General features: G+C 44.9%; 2 protein-coding genes across 5 annotated transcripts in view; one reads left to right on the plus strand and one right to left on the minus strand.

The window, feature by feature from the left end:
* Positions 1-109: 109 nt before the first annotated feature.
* cdk5r1b (cyclin-dependent kinase 5, regulatory subunit 1b (p35)) lies at positions 110-6393 on the plus strand. 2 transcript variants are annotated; one of them, XM_054768506.1, is made up of 3 exons: positions 116-506; positions 2622-3667; positions 3828-6393. In XM_054768506.1, the coding sequence occupies exons 2-3, from the start codon at positions 2766-2768 to the stop codon at positions 3841-3843; spliced, it is 918 nt and encodes a 305-aa protein (XP_054624481.1). In that variant the 5' UTR covers positions 116-506; positions 2622-2765; the 3' UTR covers positions 3844-6393. The 2 variants fall into 2 exon arrangements, with proteins under 2 accessions (XP_054624482.1, XP_054624481.1); XM_054768507.1 differs by lacking the exon at positions 3828-6393 and having other exon boundaries at positions 110-506; positions 2622-3671.
* A 603-nt stretch (positions 6394-6996) lies between these two features.
* myo1d (myosin 1D) overlaps positions 6997-15707 on the minus strand; it is a 70179-nt gene continuing 61468 nt past the window's right edge. For 2 of the 3 annotated variants that reach the window (XM_054768500.1, XM_054768497.1), the window contains one exon: positions 8471-10450. In XM_054768500.1, coding sequence (XP_054624475.1) covers positions 10294-10450 — 157 coding nt within the window. In that variant the 3' untranslated portion in view covers positions 8471-10293. Of the gene's footprint in view, positions 8315-8470; positions 10451-15707 lie in introns of those variants that run through there. The other variant, XM_054768498.1, reaches the window with a different exon arrangement.

Genomic DNA, 15707 nt, shown 5'->3' on the forward strand with positions numbered 1-15707 from the left:
ACATTCGCTATTGATTTGGCCGCAGGGAGGATGGATTGGTGTCAGTGTGCCTCAAATTGGGTCAAAGTGGCGCGTCCTCCAATCACAGGGTCGCAAATAGACGCGCTTGGTGCGTTCAGGTGCTGGCGAAAGCTCAAGCCGCGCACGAATCCTTCACTCGTCCTCCGAGCGGCTGCAGGTGGAGTTGCATGCAGCAAGAGCAGCGCAGAGAGGCGCCAGACCACCGCCTTTGCGCCAGTAAGCGCCATCACTGCACAACACCGCACAGCACATTGCACAACATCAGCCCCCCGATTCACGACCTGGAGGACCGGGAGGAGCACATCCTCATCCCAGCGTCCTCTCAGCCGCCAGTGTCCGCCATCGCTTGCGCACATCCACCGCTTTTCCCCCCTCTCTCTTCATCGGATTTATTCTCTTGAAAGCAACCGAGATGCTCGCTAGTCGCCTTCTATGAGCGTGAAGAAGCTCCTCTTCATCACCAGGCGCAGTCGTTTGGACATCTGGTAAGGTTATTTTCACCTTGGCAACATTTGTCCCGATTATATCAGTCCGATGATGTTAGATGCAAAATGTGAGCATGCACGAACGGGTTTGATTCATGATCACATTTTGTTTTTAGCTCCATTGTGCACACAGGTTATAAATAGCCCGCGCTTCGACGCCACGAGCTCAGCTTCAGCACCACGGAGAGCATCCCTGACCCAGAATTCCCACGAAAAAATGAGACAAAACGAGCTTTAAAGTCGCCGCTGGGGGGGCTGAAATGTGCATTTCTTTTGCAAACGACGGTGGCGAAGTGATGCAAGGTGGTGGGCCGGGGGTTCGGCTCGGCGGGCTCGTGCATGAGCCTTCGCATCGCGCTGCCGCAGTGAGGAGGACAACATGTCGTCAGATTAGAGAGCCACATACTGTATGAGGCACCTCCATCTTAAATCACTGACTTCTACAAGCACCTCAATGCAACATCGGTTGTTTTTTTGTAAAGTCTGTTGACACTGAAGGCATCCATTTTAGTGATGGTGCATGATTCAGTCATCAGCCAGTGCCCATAAAATATGGATCTGTCCTCATGAAACGTTAATGAGTGGCAAATAGATAAGCTCGTGCGCTCGTTTCTTTCTTTCTTTTTTTTTTTTTTTTACAGCGCAGGAGCAGCACACTTTTGTGATCATCTTATTTACTGTACCTGCTGCGAGGTGTGTGTGTGTGTGTGTGTGTGTGTGTGTGTGTGTCCAATCAGTCGATACCAATCAAAACCTTTAACAATATCATATCGCGTGAAACATTTCGTGTGTATGATACAAAGTAGCAGCTATAGAACTATAAAATGTAGAGTAAGAGTTGAATACGTGCATGTACATAACGTAAAGTGATGCTCTATTGTATATCATGTAAAAAAACATGTCAAATAAGTATATTCAAATGTAAAATAACTACTTCATGTCAAATATTTAGTTCACATATGGGAAAAATGTTAGTATATACATATATATTGTAAAATAAGCAACAAGTGTCTATAACATCAAATACGTGTATATCATTTCAATTGTATACTGTAATGTCAAATAATTGCAGATACTGTACAATAAGTGTCTACAACGTACTATAGTCATTGTGTATATTGTCAAATGAGTGTAAAATACGTCTGTACACAAGCGTGTATAACATTTTAAAAAATTGTTTTGAAATAGTGTGAAAGTGTGAAATAAGTACATACAATGAGTAAAGTGGTAAAGGTATATAGTGTAAAATAAGCAAAAATAAGAATAGATTGTCAATATGGTAAAATAATTGTATGTGGTGTGAAGTAAGTGTAAAATAAATAGATGTAACGTAAAACAAGTGTAAAATAAATGTATATACAATGTAATGTAGTCATTCTATAGATTGGGCAACAAGCAAAAACTAAGTATATAATGTAAAAAAAAGTTTAAATATGATGTAAAATAAGCAAAAATAGGTTTATATAATGTAAATAAGTGTAAAATTATATACTATTGTACCATAATAGTATATATAGTAAAATAAGTGTAAAAAGTAGATACAATGTATTGCAGTAATTGCATATATTGTAAAGTCAGCAAAAAATGGGTCTATATAATGTAAAAAAGTGTAAAATAGTGTATATATTGTAAAATAAGTGTAAAATGAGTCTATAATGTGCAATGTAGTAATTGTACATATTGTACAATAAGCAAAAAATAAGTGTATATAATATAAAGTAAATATATACCATGTAATGTGGTATTTGCATATATTGTAAAATAAGCAAGTATATAATGTAAAATGTGTAAAATGTAAAATAGGCAAAAAATAGGAGCATAGAACATCAATATTGTAAATAATTGTATATAGTGTGACTTAAGTGTAAAATAAACGTATAAAATGTCAATTAAGCGTATGTACAATGTCATTTAGTAATTGTCTACATTGTACAATAATGACAAAAGAAGCATAAATTGTAAAATCATTCCCTGCGACCCAAGTGAGGACAAGCGGCATGTAGAAAGTGGATGGGTGGAAGTGTAAAATAATGGTATATACCGTAGTAGAACGTAATGCTATACCATGTCAAATAAGTGGACTGCAGATTATTGATCTCTCTTTGCTTCCGGCAGCCACCATCTGGACAGCAAAAGGCAAGCGAAACAGACGAGGCGATCGCGGTCTCCTGTGAGATCTCCGTGGTCTCCTCCCACAGCAGCAGCCAGCAGGCCGGGACCACCCGCACCTTCTAGAAGCCCCTTCCTCCCCCCGTCGCCATGGGAACCGTGCTTTCCCTGTCGCCCAGCTACCGCAAGGCGGCCCTGTTCGAGGACGGGCCGGCCACGGTGGGCCACTACACGGCGGTGCAGAACAGTAAGAACGCCAAAGACAAGAACCTGAAGCGGCACTCGCTCATCAGCGTGTTGCCGTGGAAACGCATCGTGGCGGCGTCGGCCAAGAAGAAAGGCTCCAAGAAGGTGCAGCCCAACGGAACCTACCAAAACAACGTGAGCCAGCTGAACAATGAGAACCTGAAGAAGTCGCAGTCCTGCGCCAACCTGGCCTCCTTCGGCCAGGACCAGAGCACCCCCGCCCTGACCAAGGGCTCCAGCAACAACAACAACGACACGTCATCCGTCAAGAAGGCCCCCGCCGCCGCCCCCGGGACCCCCAAGAGGGTGATCGTGCAGGCGTCCACCAGCGAGCTGCTGCGCTGCCTGGGCGACTTCCTGTGCCGGCGCTGCTACCGCCTCAAGCACCTGTCGCCCACCGAGCCGGTCCTGTGGCTGCGCAGCGTGGACCGCTCCCTGCTGCTGCAAGGCTGGCAGGACCAGGGCTTCATCACGCCCGCCAACGTGGTCTTCGTCTACATGCTGTGCCGTGACGTGGTCTCCTCCGAGGTGGCCGGCGAGCACGAGCTGCAGGCCGTGCTCCTCACCTGCCTCTACCTGTCCTACTCCTACATGGGCAACGAGATCTCCTACCCCCTCAAGCCCTTCCTGGTGGAGAGCTCCAAGGAGGCCTTCTGGGACCGCTGCCTGTCCATCATCGACCTGATGAGCGCCAAGATGCTACAGATCAACTCCGACCCGCACTACTTCACCCAGGTCTTTGCCGACCTCAAGAACGAGAGCCAGAAGGAGGAGGAGCGCGGACGCCTGCTCATCGGACTGGATCGGTGAGGGTGAACATGGGGCCTGGGGGGGGGGGAGCGGTCTGGCACTTTGGTTGTGCAGGTTCTATAGAGAGTTTTACCGCCGTTAGTCAACCTTTACACGCTGGATAGGTTCAAATGCACGGATGTGGACTTGACCTTCTGTCCTTTGTCCCCCTGGCAGGAGGGCCATCGCCTGACTGGCACTGGTGGTCTCGCAGCACTGATGGAGACGCGGCACAAAGCCATCAGTGCGGACTCAAGTGGACTTTAGGCGGGCCGGGACAGACGCCAATCAGACAGCGATACTCGTCCAAGGGCCAGACGCTCGCTGTTGAGGACGGAGTGTTGCATTGTGGGACTTTTGGTCAGAGGACGACCACCTTTCTTTTTTTCCATCTTCTACGACAAGTTACCAGATGTTTGCTCCTGCCGGCGGACGGAGGCTTATTTATTTCTGACATTTTCTGGAACATCTTTTGTCATGTTTCTGCACGCAGGACTTTTTCTTCTTCTTCTCTCGACTTGCTGGCCTGCGTTAAGACAATGAACAACACGTCGATTTAGCTCTGCTTGCTTTACCTTTTGCTACGTCTTCTTCTGCTTCTGTGCTCACGATCCATCGCTGCCATGTTGAAACTGTGCCATAGCCTCTCGCGTCCACTCACCGCACCGCTTTAGCAGCTCATTCTACGTTTGGTTGGTCGAACGCGCTTATCTTTGGTGGGGATGAAGATTGACTCTGGAGGAGTGGCAGGGATTTCTCGTTGATGCTCTCACCAACGCCCCCCTCCCAGGAAAAATCTGAGCATCACCTCAGCTACAAGCGTCTCACAAGCAGCTTCAGTGTTCATAAGGTGCGCTAATGAGGCGTTTACATCCTTCATCCATCACTGGAGAAGCTGTCAAGTGTGAACAAGTTGAAATTGATGAAGTCCAAATTCCCATCCTCTTAGCCTTTAAAGGTCCCCTATTGTGCCAAAGTGGCTTTTTAACGATGTGCTAACAGTAATGCGTGTCCTGACATCCTGAAGGAAACATCTCCTTCCTCGTGGATATCCGCTTATCCGGGGGCAGCAGAGACTTCCCGGTCTCTGGCCACCTCTTCCAGTTCCACCAGGGTTGGACACCGAGGTGTTCCCAGGCCTAGGGCCCAGGTCCTAGGGCTTCTCCGGGGGCCTCCTCTCAGCTGGGCATGTCCGGGAGGCGTCCAGGAGGGTAGATACCCGAGCCAACTCCGCTGGCTCCTCTCAATGTGAGGAATCAGTGGCTCCGCTCAGAGCTCCTCGCCCTCACACTTAGCAACATAGATCGACCGGTAATTTGAGAGCTTTGCCTTCCGGCTCAGCTCTCAGCGTTACTGCAGACGCTGCACCGATTTCCCGCTCCAGCCTTCCCTCACTCTTAACTACTTGAACTCCTCTACCTGGGGCCCCTGTAAACGCCCCTGTTAACCACCCCAGTAAACGCTGAAGGTCACAGCCTGATGAGGCATAGCAGAGACGTGGCCCCCAAACTGGACCCCCTCAACGCCTTGGCTGCCCCTACAAATTCTGTCTTCTGAACAAAGTCCATGACAAAGGTCAGTCTTGGTGGAGGGCCAAGCTAGACCGCTTTGTGTAAAAAAAAAAAAAAAAAAAAAAGGCTTCACTACACATCTCAAAAGTATTGCAAGGAGCAGTGCCCCAATTATTAGACTGTTTATGGGCACCAAACCTGAGAAAAATCTTAAAAAAAAAAAAAAAAAATCCCTCACTTGTTCCACTTTTGGGAGAAGAGTTGATCAAACGCTCGATTTTGAAGTTGCGCCTTTTCCATGATGTCATGAAGGAAAAACATCCTTCCTCATGGACGTGATACTCAGACACGCCCCTAGCTAGACAGCTTTGTAAAAAAAAAAAGCAGAAAAAGGCTTTGCTGCACATCTTAAAATCAAGCCCTGCCAACTATCATTCGGCTACAGACGTGGAAGCTGTTTTCAGTTTTTCGTCAGTAAACAGGCTAACCTAACATGATGTTGCTGCCAAAGTGTAATGTTTGCACTTTAGCATCTCGTCGCTATGCTAGTGTTGCTAACGTTTGTGACCTCCTGTCCCGTCCTGTTTGCAATATATGGAATGTACTATGTTGGACACATGGATGAAATTGTTGGAGACACACACCGTGTTGGGGACAAACGCAGCCGTTTAGCGTTAAAGCTACACACACACACGCGCACACCAGAGGTCGTGTTCCCAGGCTGTACTTACTAAAAGCACTTTGAAACGGTCAAATATGGGACCTTTAAAGTTACAAGTCAACATTCCCACCATCATCCTGGTAAATATGGACACTTTACAGTATGACCAGTCTCATCTTTTCACTTTCTATTTCCTACTTTGGTGAGTGCAATGTGATGGACGTCACTGCCCCCACCCTCACATGAAATGTGCCATTTTTTTCCTCACTTAAGACAAAAAAAAGATGATTTTGTGTATCTTGTTGCATAGATCTTATAGCTAAACAACAGCAGCGTGTGTGTGTTTGTACAGAAGAGTGTGTGTGATGTGCTGGCTGATGCCGGGGTGGGGTGGGGTGGGGGGTTTCAAGGGGAGACCTGATGACACTTCATGTCAAACGTTCCACTTTTGAAGACAGAAAATGAAAAAAAGCTGTTGTTGTTCCTGCTTTCATTTCCTGGTTCTGCTTATTTTCATTTATTTTTGTACTGTGATGAAAACAAGGAAATAAAATGCACTGATTGTTCCAGATGCACGCTCCTCGTGTGATGTCACTTCCTCTGCTCACACAATTCCGCCAAGTAGGGTTCCTTATTTATAAATGGAATATTTTTGTAGATAGAGCATAGCAAACGTGTTTGCAACCTTCTAAATACGCTTTTTAACATTATTAGAGCCCTCTAGACATAAAATAACACCCCTATAATCACCTTTACTCTCCTATTACACAATATAGTAGACATAAGAAAAAAATAATACATATAAGACATAAAAAGCCTGTTTATGAATTTCCAAATATGTTTTTTTTAACATTCTTAGAGCACTCTAGACATGAAATAACACCTCTATAGTCACCTTTACACTCCTATTACCCAATATAGGAGACATAAGAGAAAATAAGACATATAAGACATAGAAAACCTGGTTATGAACTTCCAAATACGTTTTAACATTAGAACCCTCTAAACATGAAATAACACCCCTGAAGTCACCTTTACAGCCCTATTCCCCAATATAGTAGACATGAGAAAAAATAAGACATAAGACATGGAAAACCTGTTTACAACCTTCTAAATATGTTTTTCTTACCAATATTAAGCCCTCTAGACATGAACTAGCATCCCAATAGTCACCTTTACACTCCTATTGTCAGGATCTGGCTGTGGAGCTGTCGAGAGCTTGACCCCCCCAGTATGCAGAGACAGGCAGCGGTGGGAAAATAAAAGTCTTTTAATCAAGCAAACAAAGCGACAGAGGAGAAAAAGGCTCTGTGACAAAACATACACTAGTAGTCAAAGGCGGTGTCGACAGGTCGGAGGAACGTCATGTGACAGAACGGGCGAAGAGGACGAGTGCAATGGACCAGCGGCGTACTTGAGACGACGCTGGTCTCTTAAACACCACTAATTGCAATTGTGGCCAGCTGTGGCAACACACCACAGCAAGTGCAGCGCACCAAAATAAGAGCGCAGGACAGGAAGTACTCACTCCTGTCTCCTTGTCTCTGACAAATAATTACCCAATATAGGACACATATGAAAAAATAAGACATGACATAAAAAAAACCTGGCTATGACCTCCTGAATACGTTTTTTTTAACATTAGACCCTTCTAAATATGAAATAACACCCCTGAAGTCACCTTTACACTCCTATTTCCCAATATAGTAGACATAAGAAAAAATAAGACATAAGACATGGAAACCTGTTTCCGAACTTCTAAATATGTTTTTTTTAAACATTATTAGCGCCCTCTAGACATGAAATAACACCCCTATTTCCCAATATAGTAGACATAAGACAAAATAAGACATAAGACATGGAAAACCCGTTTCCGAACTTCTAAATACATTTCTTTTTAACATTATTAGAGCCCTCTAGACATGAAATAACACCCCTATTCCCCAGTATAGTAGACATAAGACAAAATAAGATATAAGACATGGAAAACCTGTTTCCGAACTTCTAAATACGTTTTTGTGTGGTCGATATTGTCTCATACTGTCTTAGAATGCGTCTTCTGAACGCCTTATATTTGTATTTCACGTCATTTAGCCATTGGTATGCTTGAAAACGCTTCATTTAGGCAAAAAATAGGTCCAGTTTGAGTTATTTTGTTGACGAAATAGGCTGAGTGGAAGCAGCACATGGCATGATTTACTAATGAATATATTTTATTACAATCATGAGAGTGAAGCTGCAGATTGGCGACGATTCACGCACAATCAAACCTTGGTTTTTTGTACCAAACTTGTGACTGGCTTGCCCTGTGCTGCATCATTGTGCTTTGAGTGCGAGTCCGCTTATGTCACTTCCTGTCTGTTCTTCTTCTCCTCTCCTCACCTCACCTTCTTCCTCTGTCAGCATCCCGCGCTGACGCTCATCCTCCTTTCGGAAGAAGCGCTCGCCATCCGTCAGCGTCCCGGGCGTGACTTGGTCGGCAGCCTGCAGGACTAACGAGTCACCAACGGGCCAATTAAAAGAGAGCGGGAGGCGGCGTTGTCGTGACAACGTCGTGCAGGGGGATGGAGGTGTGTGTGGTTTGATGATAGTAATTGCTGACATGACAAGGCCCTGTTTACAAACACATATACTGTAGATCCAAAGCAAACAGAGCAAAGACATTTATTATTGATAAAGTGATGGGCGACATGAATCAAGGCCTGATGAGAAAACGACAAGGATATAAAAAGAGGCACAAAGTGATTGAGAGACAATAAATTAGCGGGTGTGATGGGACTTTGGAGGACACACAAATGGCACGCGTGACAAAACTAAGTATGTCCTTGGCAGAAATGATCCCACAAAAAACACAACGACTGGCAAGAAACGATCGTCTTTGGTGTCATATGATCTAATCATATGTTTCCTTCATAATCCATTTAGAGCCAATAAAAAACAAGCTGTGGGGCTCCTGGCTGCACCTTGGACACCCGAGATGAACGTGTTTCCTTTGCAAAAACAAGGAAGCAAAGGAGGATGGAGGAAGTTTGGCATCCCTCCTCCTCCTCTCCTTCCCTCTTGATTTGGCCTCAGGAGGATGCACAGAGACGCGGAGTGGACAATCGCGACAGAACCAGACCACCGACTCCAGCGCTCTCAAACATTTAACAACGCTGACCTTTGGCTCGCTGTGGAAACTTTTGACAAATTCAACTTTGTGGACCCGGGACACAGCATGACGTGCACGTTTGTGTGTGTGTGTGTGTGTGTGCGTGTCATTTGGCTTAACTGCACTGTGTTAGCATGTCAGCATCTCTCAGAGACGTAACGATGTCATATTAAGTTGCACACTACGGTGGGCGTGCATGTGCATGTTCAGTGTGTGTGTGTGTGTGTGTGTGTGTGTGCGCGCTTGTTTCTCCACTTAAATTAACTTAAAGGTTTGTTGTAGACGTGATCAACACGTCCCAACACACAAAACTTCACTCACCACCACACATCTTCTAATAACTTCATCAGAAAGCATGAAATTAATCTTACATCTTGGAATTAATCTTACAGTTTGGGATTAATCCTCCATTTGAGAATTCATCTTCCATCCTCGCATCAATCTTTCATTTTGGGATTAATCAACCATTTTGGGATTAATCTTCCATTTTATAATTAATCTTATTTCGAATGCATCTTCCACCTTAGAATCAATCTTCCATTTTGGGATTAATCTTCCATTTTACAATTAATCACTTTTATAATCTTGCATTTTGGGATCAGTCTTCCATTTTAAAACAAATCTTCCACCTTCGAATCAATCTTCCATATTGGGATCATTCTACCATGTTGGGATTAATCTTCCATGAATTAATTAATAAATTAATTCAATCTTGGAATTAACCTTGCATTTTGGGTTAAACTGCCATTTTAGAAGATTTTAGAATGAATCTTCCCACCTTGGAATCAATCTTCCATTTTGTGATTATTCTTCCATTTTAAATATTTTAGAATATTTCATTTTGGAAGATCTCAAATGAATCTTGAAATTAATCCCATTTCAGCATTAATCTACCATCTTGGAATCAATATTCTATTTGGGTATTAATTATTAGAAGCTCTAATAATTAATCTATTTTGGAACTAATAGTCCATTTGTAATTAATTTTCCATCTTGGAATTCATCTTCCATTTTGGAATGAAATTAATCTTCCATCTTAAAGAAATCATCCATCATCATAAAAAAATGCAAAGGGGAGTTTTGGGCCATGAATATTGCACAAAGCAAGGTGTTTGGATTTAGGATGAACCAAGAAAAACATGAAAGAATGTGACTTCCAGTAGTGCTAATAAGAGGCGGGGTCTAACTTGGCATGTGCTGTGATTGGACGATTAAGTAACCCCACCCACAGCAGGCAGACGGCTGCAGCCGTGCGCGCACGAGCTAAACTAAAACAGTCAATCACCTTCCCGGCCGGCTGGGGGGTGTGCCCCCACAGCTTCAGTTGTGGGGCACCGCCAGCACGTAGCCCGAGCGGTTCTTGGTGAAGTCGGGCTGCGATTGGTTGATCTTGGGCTCAACCACCACCATGCACTTCCTGCCGTTCAGGCTGCACTGGATGGGGCTGACGATGTTCACCTGCAGCCGTCTGCGCTCGCTGAAACACAAAACACAACCATGTGCATTTTTATGGAGCACAAAACATGAAAAGCAAGATGGCACCGCCTGTAGCTGTTTTAGGTGGGGGTGGGGCTGTTGGGGGCCAAACAACAGGACCCGCAGCTCGTTGAGAAGAGCAATATGTGCTTTCATATCATAGTCGATAGATTTGTTGCCAAGTCGCTTGTTTGAAAAAGACAATCCTTCTAAATGCTTGCTAACTACAGTGACAAAGTGGTGGCCCGCCACAAATACATTTGGACTGCCACTAAATAAATGAATGTCTTGGAAACAGTGGAATAATCAACCAAACAACGATGAAGCGAAGGAACGCTCCGGAAAACGAGCAATTAAGCATCTGATTGGCTTTTAGAGGCTGGCACTTCCTGTTAAGTCGCTTCCTGATTGAGACGACACTCCGCAAGGCGGGGCCTGGGCAGGCGGGGCTAAGTACCACCATCGACGACGAACTCGCGTTATGCAAACACAACAAGTCATAAAAACACACACACACACACACACAAAACACTACACTACACTCCTGATGGGGAGAAGTTGCTGCTGGTTGCCATGGAAACCCCCCTGAACCCAACACCTCCATCTGTCATGGCCGCCAGCCAAAGCAGCTACTGTGTGTGTGTGTGTGTGTGTGTGTGTGTTGATGTGTGTGCCACAGCGATGATGTGCTTGGCGTGAAGGGCAAACACACACATACACGCTTCTAAATAGAAAGTAAAAACACACAACGTGAATAAAAATAGGTGTGTTTGAAAGGCACTGGATGACTTTTATTTACCATCGGTATGGGGGGCTAGGGACACATTTTGGGAGGCTAGGGACACACGTTTAGGGGGTTTAGGGATACACATTTTGGGGTCTAGGAACACACCTTTGGAGGGGGTCTAGGGACGCATGTTCGGGGGGCTTAGGGACAGACATTTGGGGAGATATAGGGACACACATTTGGGGGGACTAGGGACGCATGTTTGGGATTTCTAAGAAAACACATTTGGGGGGTCGAGGGACACACGTTTGGGGAAGCCTAGTGACACATTTGGAGGGGACCTAGAGACACATCTTTGGGGGATCTAAGCAAACACATTTGGGGGCTCTAGGGACACACGTTTGTGGGGTCTAGGAAAACATTTGGGGGGTACTGGGACATACATTTGGAGGGTCTAAGAAAAATTGGGGTCCAGGGACACGTTTCAAGGGTTATATGGACACTTGTTTGGGGGGGGGGTTAGGGACACACATTTGAGGGGGTTCAGGGAGACATGTTTGGGGGGGTTAAGGGACAAACGTTTGGGGGAGTCTAGGGACACATGTTTGGAAGGTCTAGGGATAAACGTTTGGGGGGCTAGGGACACATGTTTGAGGAAGTCTAGGGGCACACGTTTAGGGGGTTTATGGACACACATTTGAAGGTTTAGGGACATAGATTTGAGGGGGTCTAGGGACATATTTTTGGGGGGGGGTCTAACAAAACACATTTGGGAGTCTAGAGACATGTTTTGAAGGGGGTCTAGGGACGCACGTTTGGGGTTTCTAAGAAAACTAATTTGCGTCTAAAGACACGTTTGGGAGGTCTAGGGACACGTTTCGAGGGTTCTACGGACACATGTTTGGGGGAGTCTTGGGACACAAGATTGGGGGGTCTAGGGACGCACGTTTGGGGAATCCTAGTGTCACATTTGGAGGGGCTCTAGAGACGCATCATTGGTGGATCTAAGCAAACACATTTGTGGGCTCTAGGGACACGTTTGGGAGGTCTAGGGACACATTTTGAGGAGTCTAGGGACACAAGTTTGGGGGGGGGTCTAGGGAGACACATTTGGGGATTTAGGGACACATGTTTGGGGGGTTTAGGGACACATTTGGGGGGGGCTAGGGACGCATGTTTTGGGGTTTAGGGACACACGTTTGGGACGGTCTAGGGACACGTTTGAGTGGTCTAGGGTCAAAGGTTCAACAATTAAAGGCCTTAGAGACATTGTGAACTCGGCAGATGGGAAAGATCATCGGCTGAAATGTTTGCATGCAGGGTTGCTGAGTGCATCGTACGATCTCCTGTAGCACACGAGTAGCATGCACGTCTCCACCTGCTCTAAGAGCTTTTTAGCTGCAGGCTAGCAGCTCACAATGCAGCAGGGGTCTTAGTAGGTCACCAAGAAGCACAACGAGAAAAAAGCAGCAAGCTCTTTTGATGAAATGCACACATAGGGAAGAGAAAGTCCTCGACTTTCTCCTCGAGTCCTGGGCGTCGTTCATCAGGCTGTCCGACACAAACGGCAACAACAAAGTGAGACGTGCTAATCCGAAAGCCAGACGTGAGCTGCAGCACTTATGCACATGCTTTTCATCCTTCACGTATACTTTGGGGAAAAAAGAAGGGTGTTGTAGTGTATGTGCACGCACTGCAGGACTGGCATGCTAATTAGCTGCATGCAGATCAAACTAATGCGGCATAATCCTGCAGCCTTACAGTTAATCCCGCCTTCATGAGGATTATAACGCTCCCTTTTCATACTGGCCTTGATTCAGTTTCATTGTGGCCTTCGTTTATTCACCACAGGCTAATATCCACGACCCCGACACCCCTCGTTTAGAAAAAAAAAAAAAATTCAAAATATTCCTCCAATTTTCTTTTCATAAAAGGATGTCTTTATTTCGATTATATTATCACTTTTTCCCCAACCGAATTTTCCAAAATGACAACTTTATTTTGTTTGCGTCTCATAATATACAGTATGACTTCAAAACAAACTATTTTTTCTTCAACATTTGTACTCTCTGCTACTAAAATGACATTATTTTTCCTCAGAATATAATTTGTTTATTCTTGTTTATTGTGTTTTTGTGACACTTTTCTCTTTACATTTTGACTTTATTTTGACTTTAATTAAAATTGCAGCTGTTTTTTCCATTTCTGCTTGGTTTTTTTTTTTTTGTAAATTTTCCAACTATTTCAATTTTCTTTGACTTTATTCCTATAATATTTGGACTTTATATTGTATTATTAAAACTTTTCCCAATCCTAATTTTCCCCAAATTACTTTATTAGTTGTTTTGTTTTTTCTCATAATATTATAACATAACATATTTTTCGTTTAATATTTCAAGTCTATGCTACTATTATTTTTCCTCACAATAGTAGAAGTTTGCTCTTGTAAAATGGCACCTTTGTTTCTCATTAGAATGACTTTATTCTCTCATTATTGTGACTATTTTTGGAAAAATACAGCTGTTTTGTTCATTTCTGCTGTTGAGTTTTTCAACTTTCTTGTAAACTTTCTTCTCACAATTAAAACTTTATTCTTGTAATATTTTGACGTTATTTTCGTAACATTAGGGCTTTTCCCCCAATCTAAGTTTCCAAAATGGACAACTTTTATGAGAATAACGTAATATTGTGAGGAAAAATAACATCGTTTCTTATAATATTATGACTTAAAAAGTCACGTTTCAACTTTGCTACGAGAATGATGTTATTTTTCCTCACAATATTACGTTATTCTCATAAAAGTGTGTAAACTTGATTACAACTCATTCACTCATTCATTTTCTATGCCACTTAATGAGGGTGGGTATGCTGGAGCCTATTCCAGCTGGCTTTGGGGGAGAGGCGGGGTACACCCTGGGCTGGTCGCCACTTTTTCCTCTTAATATTTTGACTTGATTCTCATAAAATGATTGCTGATTTTTCCATTTTTGCTGTTTTCTTGTTAAATTATATTTTTACAATGTGCCGCAGGCCAATAAATAAAAGAACAGCCGCGGGCTGCACCTTGGACACCCCTGATCTATGGGATTAGGGTTTTGGCAGACCCAGAAGGGGTGCCATGTAAGGGGTGCACTTCACACATAAGGAAGTCAGCAAAACATGTTATGAAAGAACAACTGTAAAACAACCTCAAACTTCGAATTGCAGTTGGGGTTCACACAAAGATTCATTCTACAATGTAGTTTCCCCCTTTTGGGGGTCCCTAAACCCCCAAAACACACAAACATGTCCCTTGTTGATATCCCTTATATAAAAAGATAATGACACTCAGGCAGTCACACACTGTCTTTTTTCACTTTTTCTCTAACTTGTATGGCATATATAGGGAAATATATGGCTTATTTATTTGTGGCATCGCAGTAAGAGATTACACCACATTATTTTGAGGGAGGAGCTGCTGCCTACGTTGGTATCGGCAACTTCATCTCAAGCATCTGTATCTGACAATGAGTTAGATGTATTTGTGTAATAGAATTTAGTACTTCGCCACATTTAAAACAACCGTGGACTTGAACGGCGTCTCGCCCCGCCTCTGACGGGAAAGGAGGATTGGCGAACGGGCGGATACCACGTGGCACGACCCGGCGGGGGGGCCGCGCTCTTGACATGTGGCCATCGTCTACCCGTGTTCCCGCAGGACGTCGGGTGAATGGCGTGTGTCAATAACAGCTGCTGCCAGGGATCCACACTTAAACAAACGCCAGTCGTCTGTTGGATCAGCAGGAGGTGAAGCAGAACCGGAAGCACGGGGGTGGGGGGGCACTGAGGGAGCTCCATAGATGGCGAGGGCTCTTTTGCTCAGGGAGGCGGTGCATGGATGCTCGCTGTTAGTCGTTATGTGAAAGCACTGAGCTAGCTTTGTCATAATAAGGATGCTGGGTTTTGTTAGCGCTGCATGTTAGCATCTCTGTAGCAGCACTTGAAGGTCATCGGCGGGAAGAGAGGTCAAATGAAGGAGTAAAGCCACGAGGTGATGAGAGATGAGACCAAGGCGTTGAAGAGGATGGATGGCGTGGAGGAAATGAGGTCATAAAGCGCGGCGGCAGGACTGCGACACGTGGACAGCGATGGCGGGACAGATCCGTTGGAGAGAGGCCGAGGAGGGAGCGGGCTGAAGCTAATCATCCTTGTCCTGACCGTGGGGGGGGAGGAGAGGGGAGGAGGGGGCGGCACTGTTGCTGGGTGGAACACGCGTGTCCGAGGTCACAGAAGGAGAAGATGGCGTCCATTCAAGATGGCTGCTCATGCAGCGACGTACGGAGCGAGTCGGCGGACACGCAGGCCACGCGACCCCGCACTCAATGCCGAAGCGGCTGATTAAGCTACTCGATAGTCGCTAAGGCTGCAATTCAGCAAGTCACGGCGCAAGGTAGCACGAAAGCGCCTGTACTGTTAGCATCCTTGCTAACGGGGTGACAGTGCAAATCATAAAGATGAGGTTACGCAATCAGAGCTTTTTAAACAATGGCCC

This window comes from Dunckerocampus dactyliophorus, chromosome 2 (genome assembly GCF_027744805.1).
Source record: "Dunckerocampus dactyliophorus isolate RoL2022-P2 chromosome 2, RoL_Ddac_1.1, whole genome shotgun sequence".
Taxonomy (NCBI): domain Eukaryota; kingdom Metazoa; phylum Chordata; class Actinopteri; order Syngnathiformes; family Syngnathidae; genus Dunckerocampus; species Dunckerocampus dactyliophorus.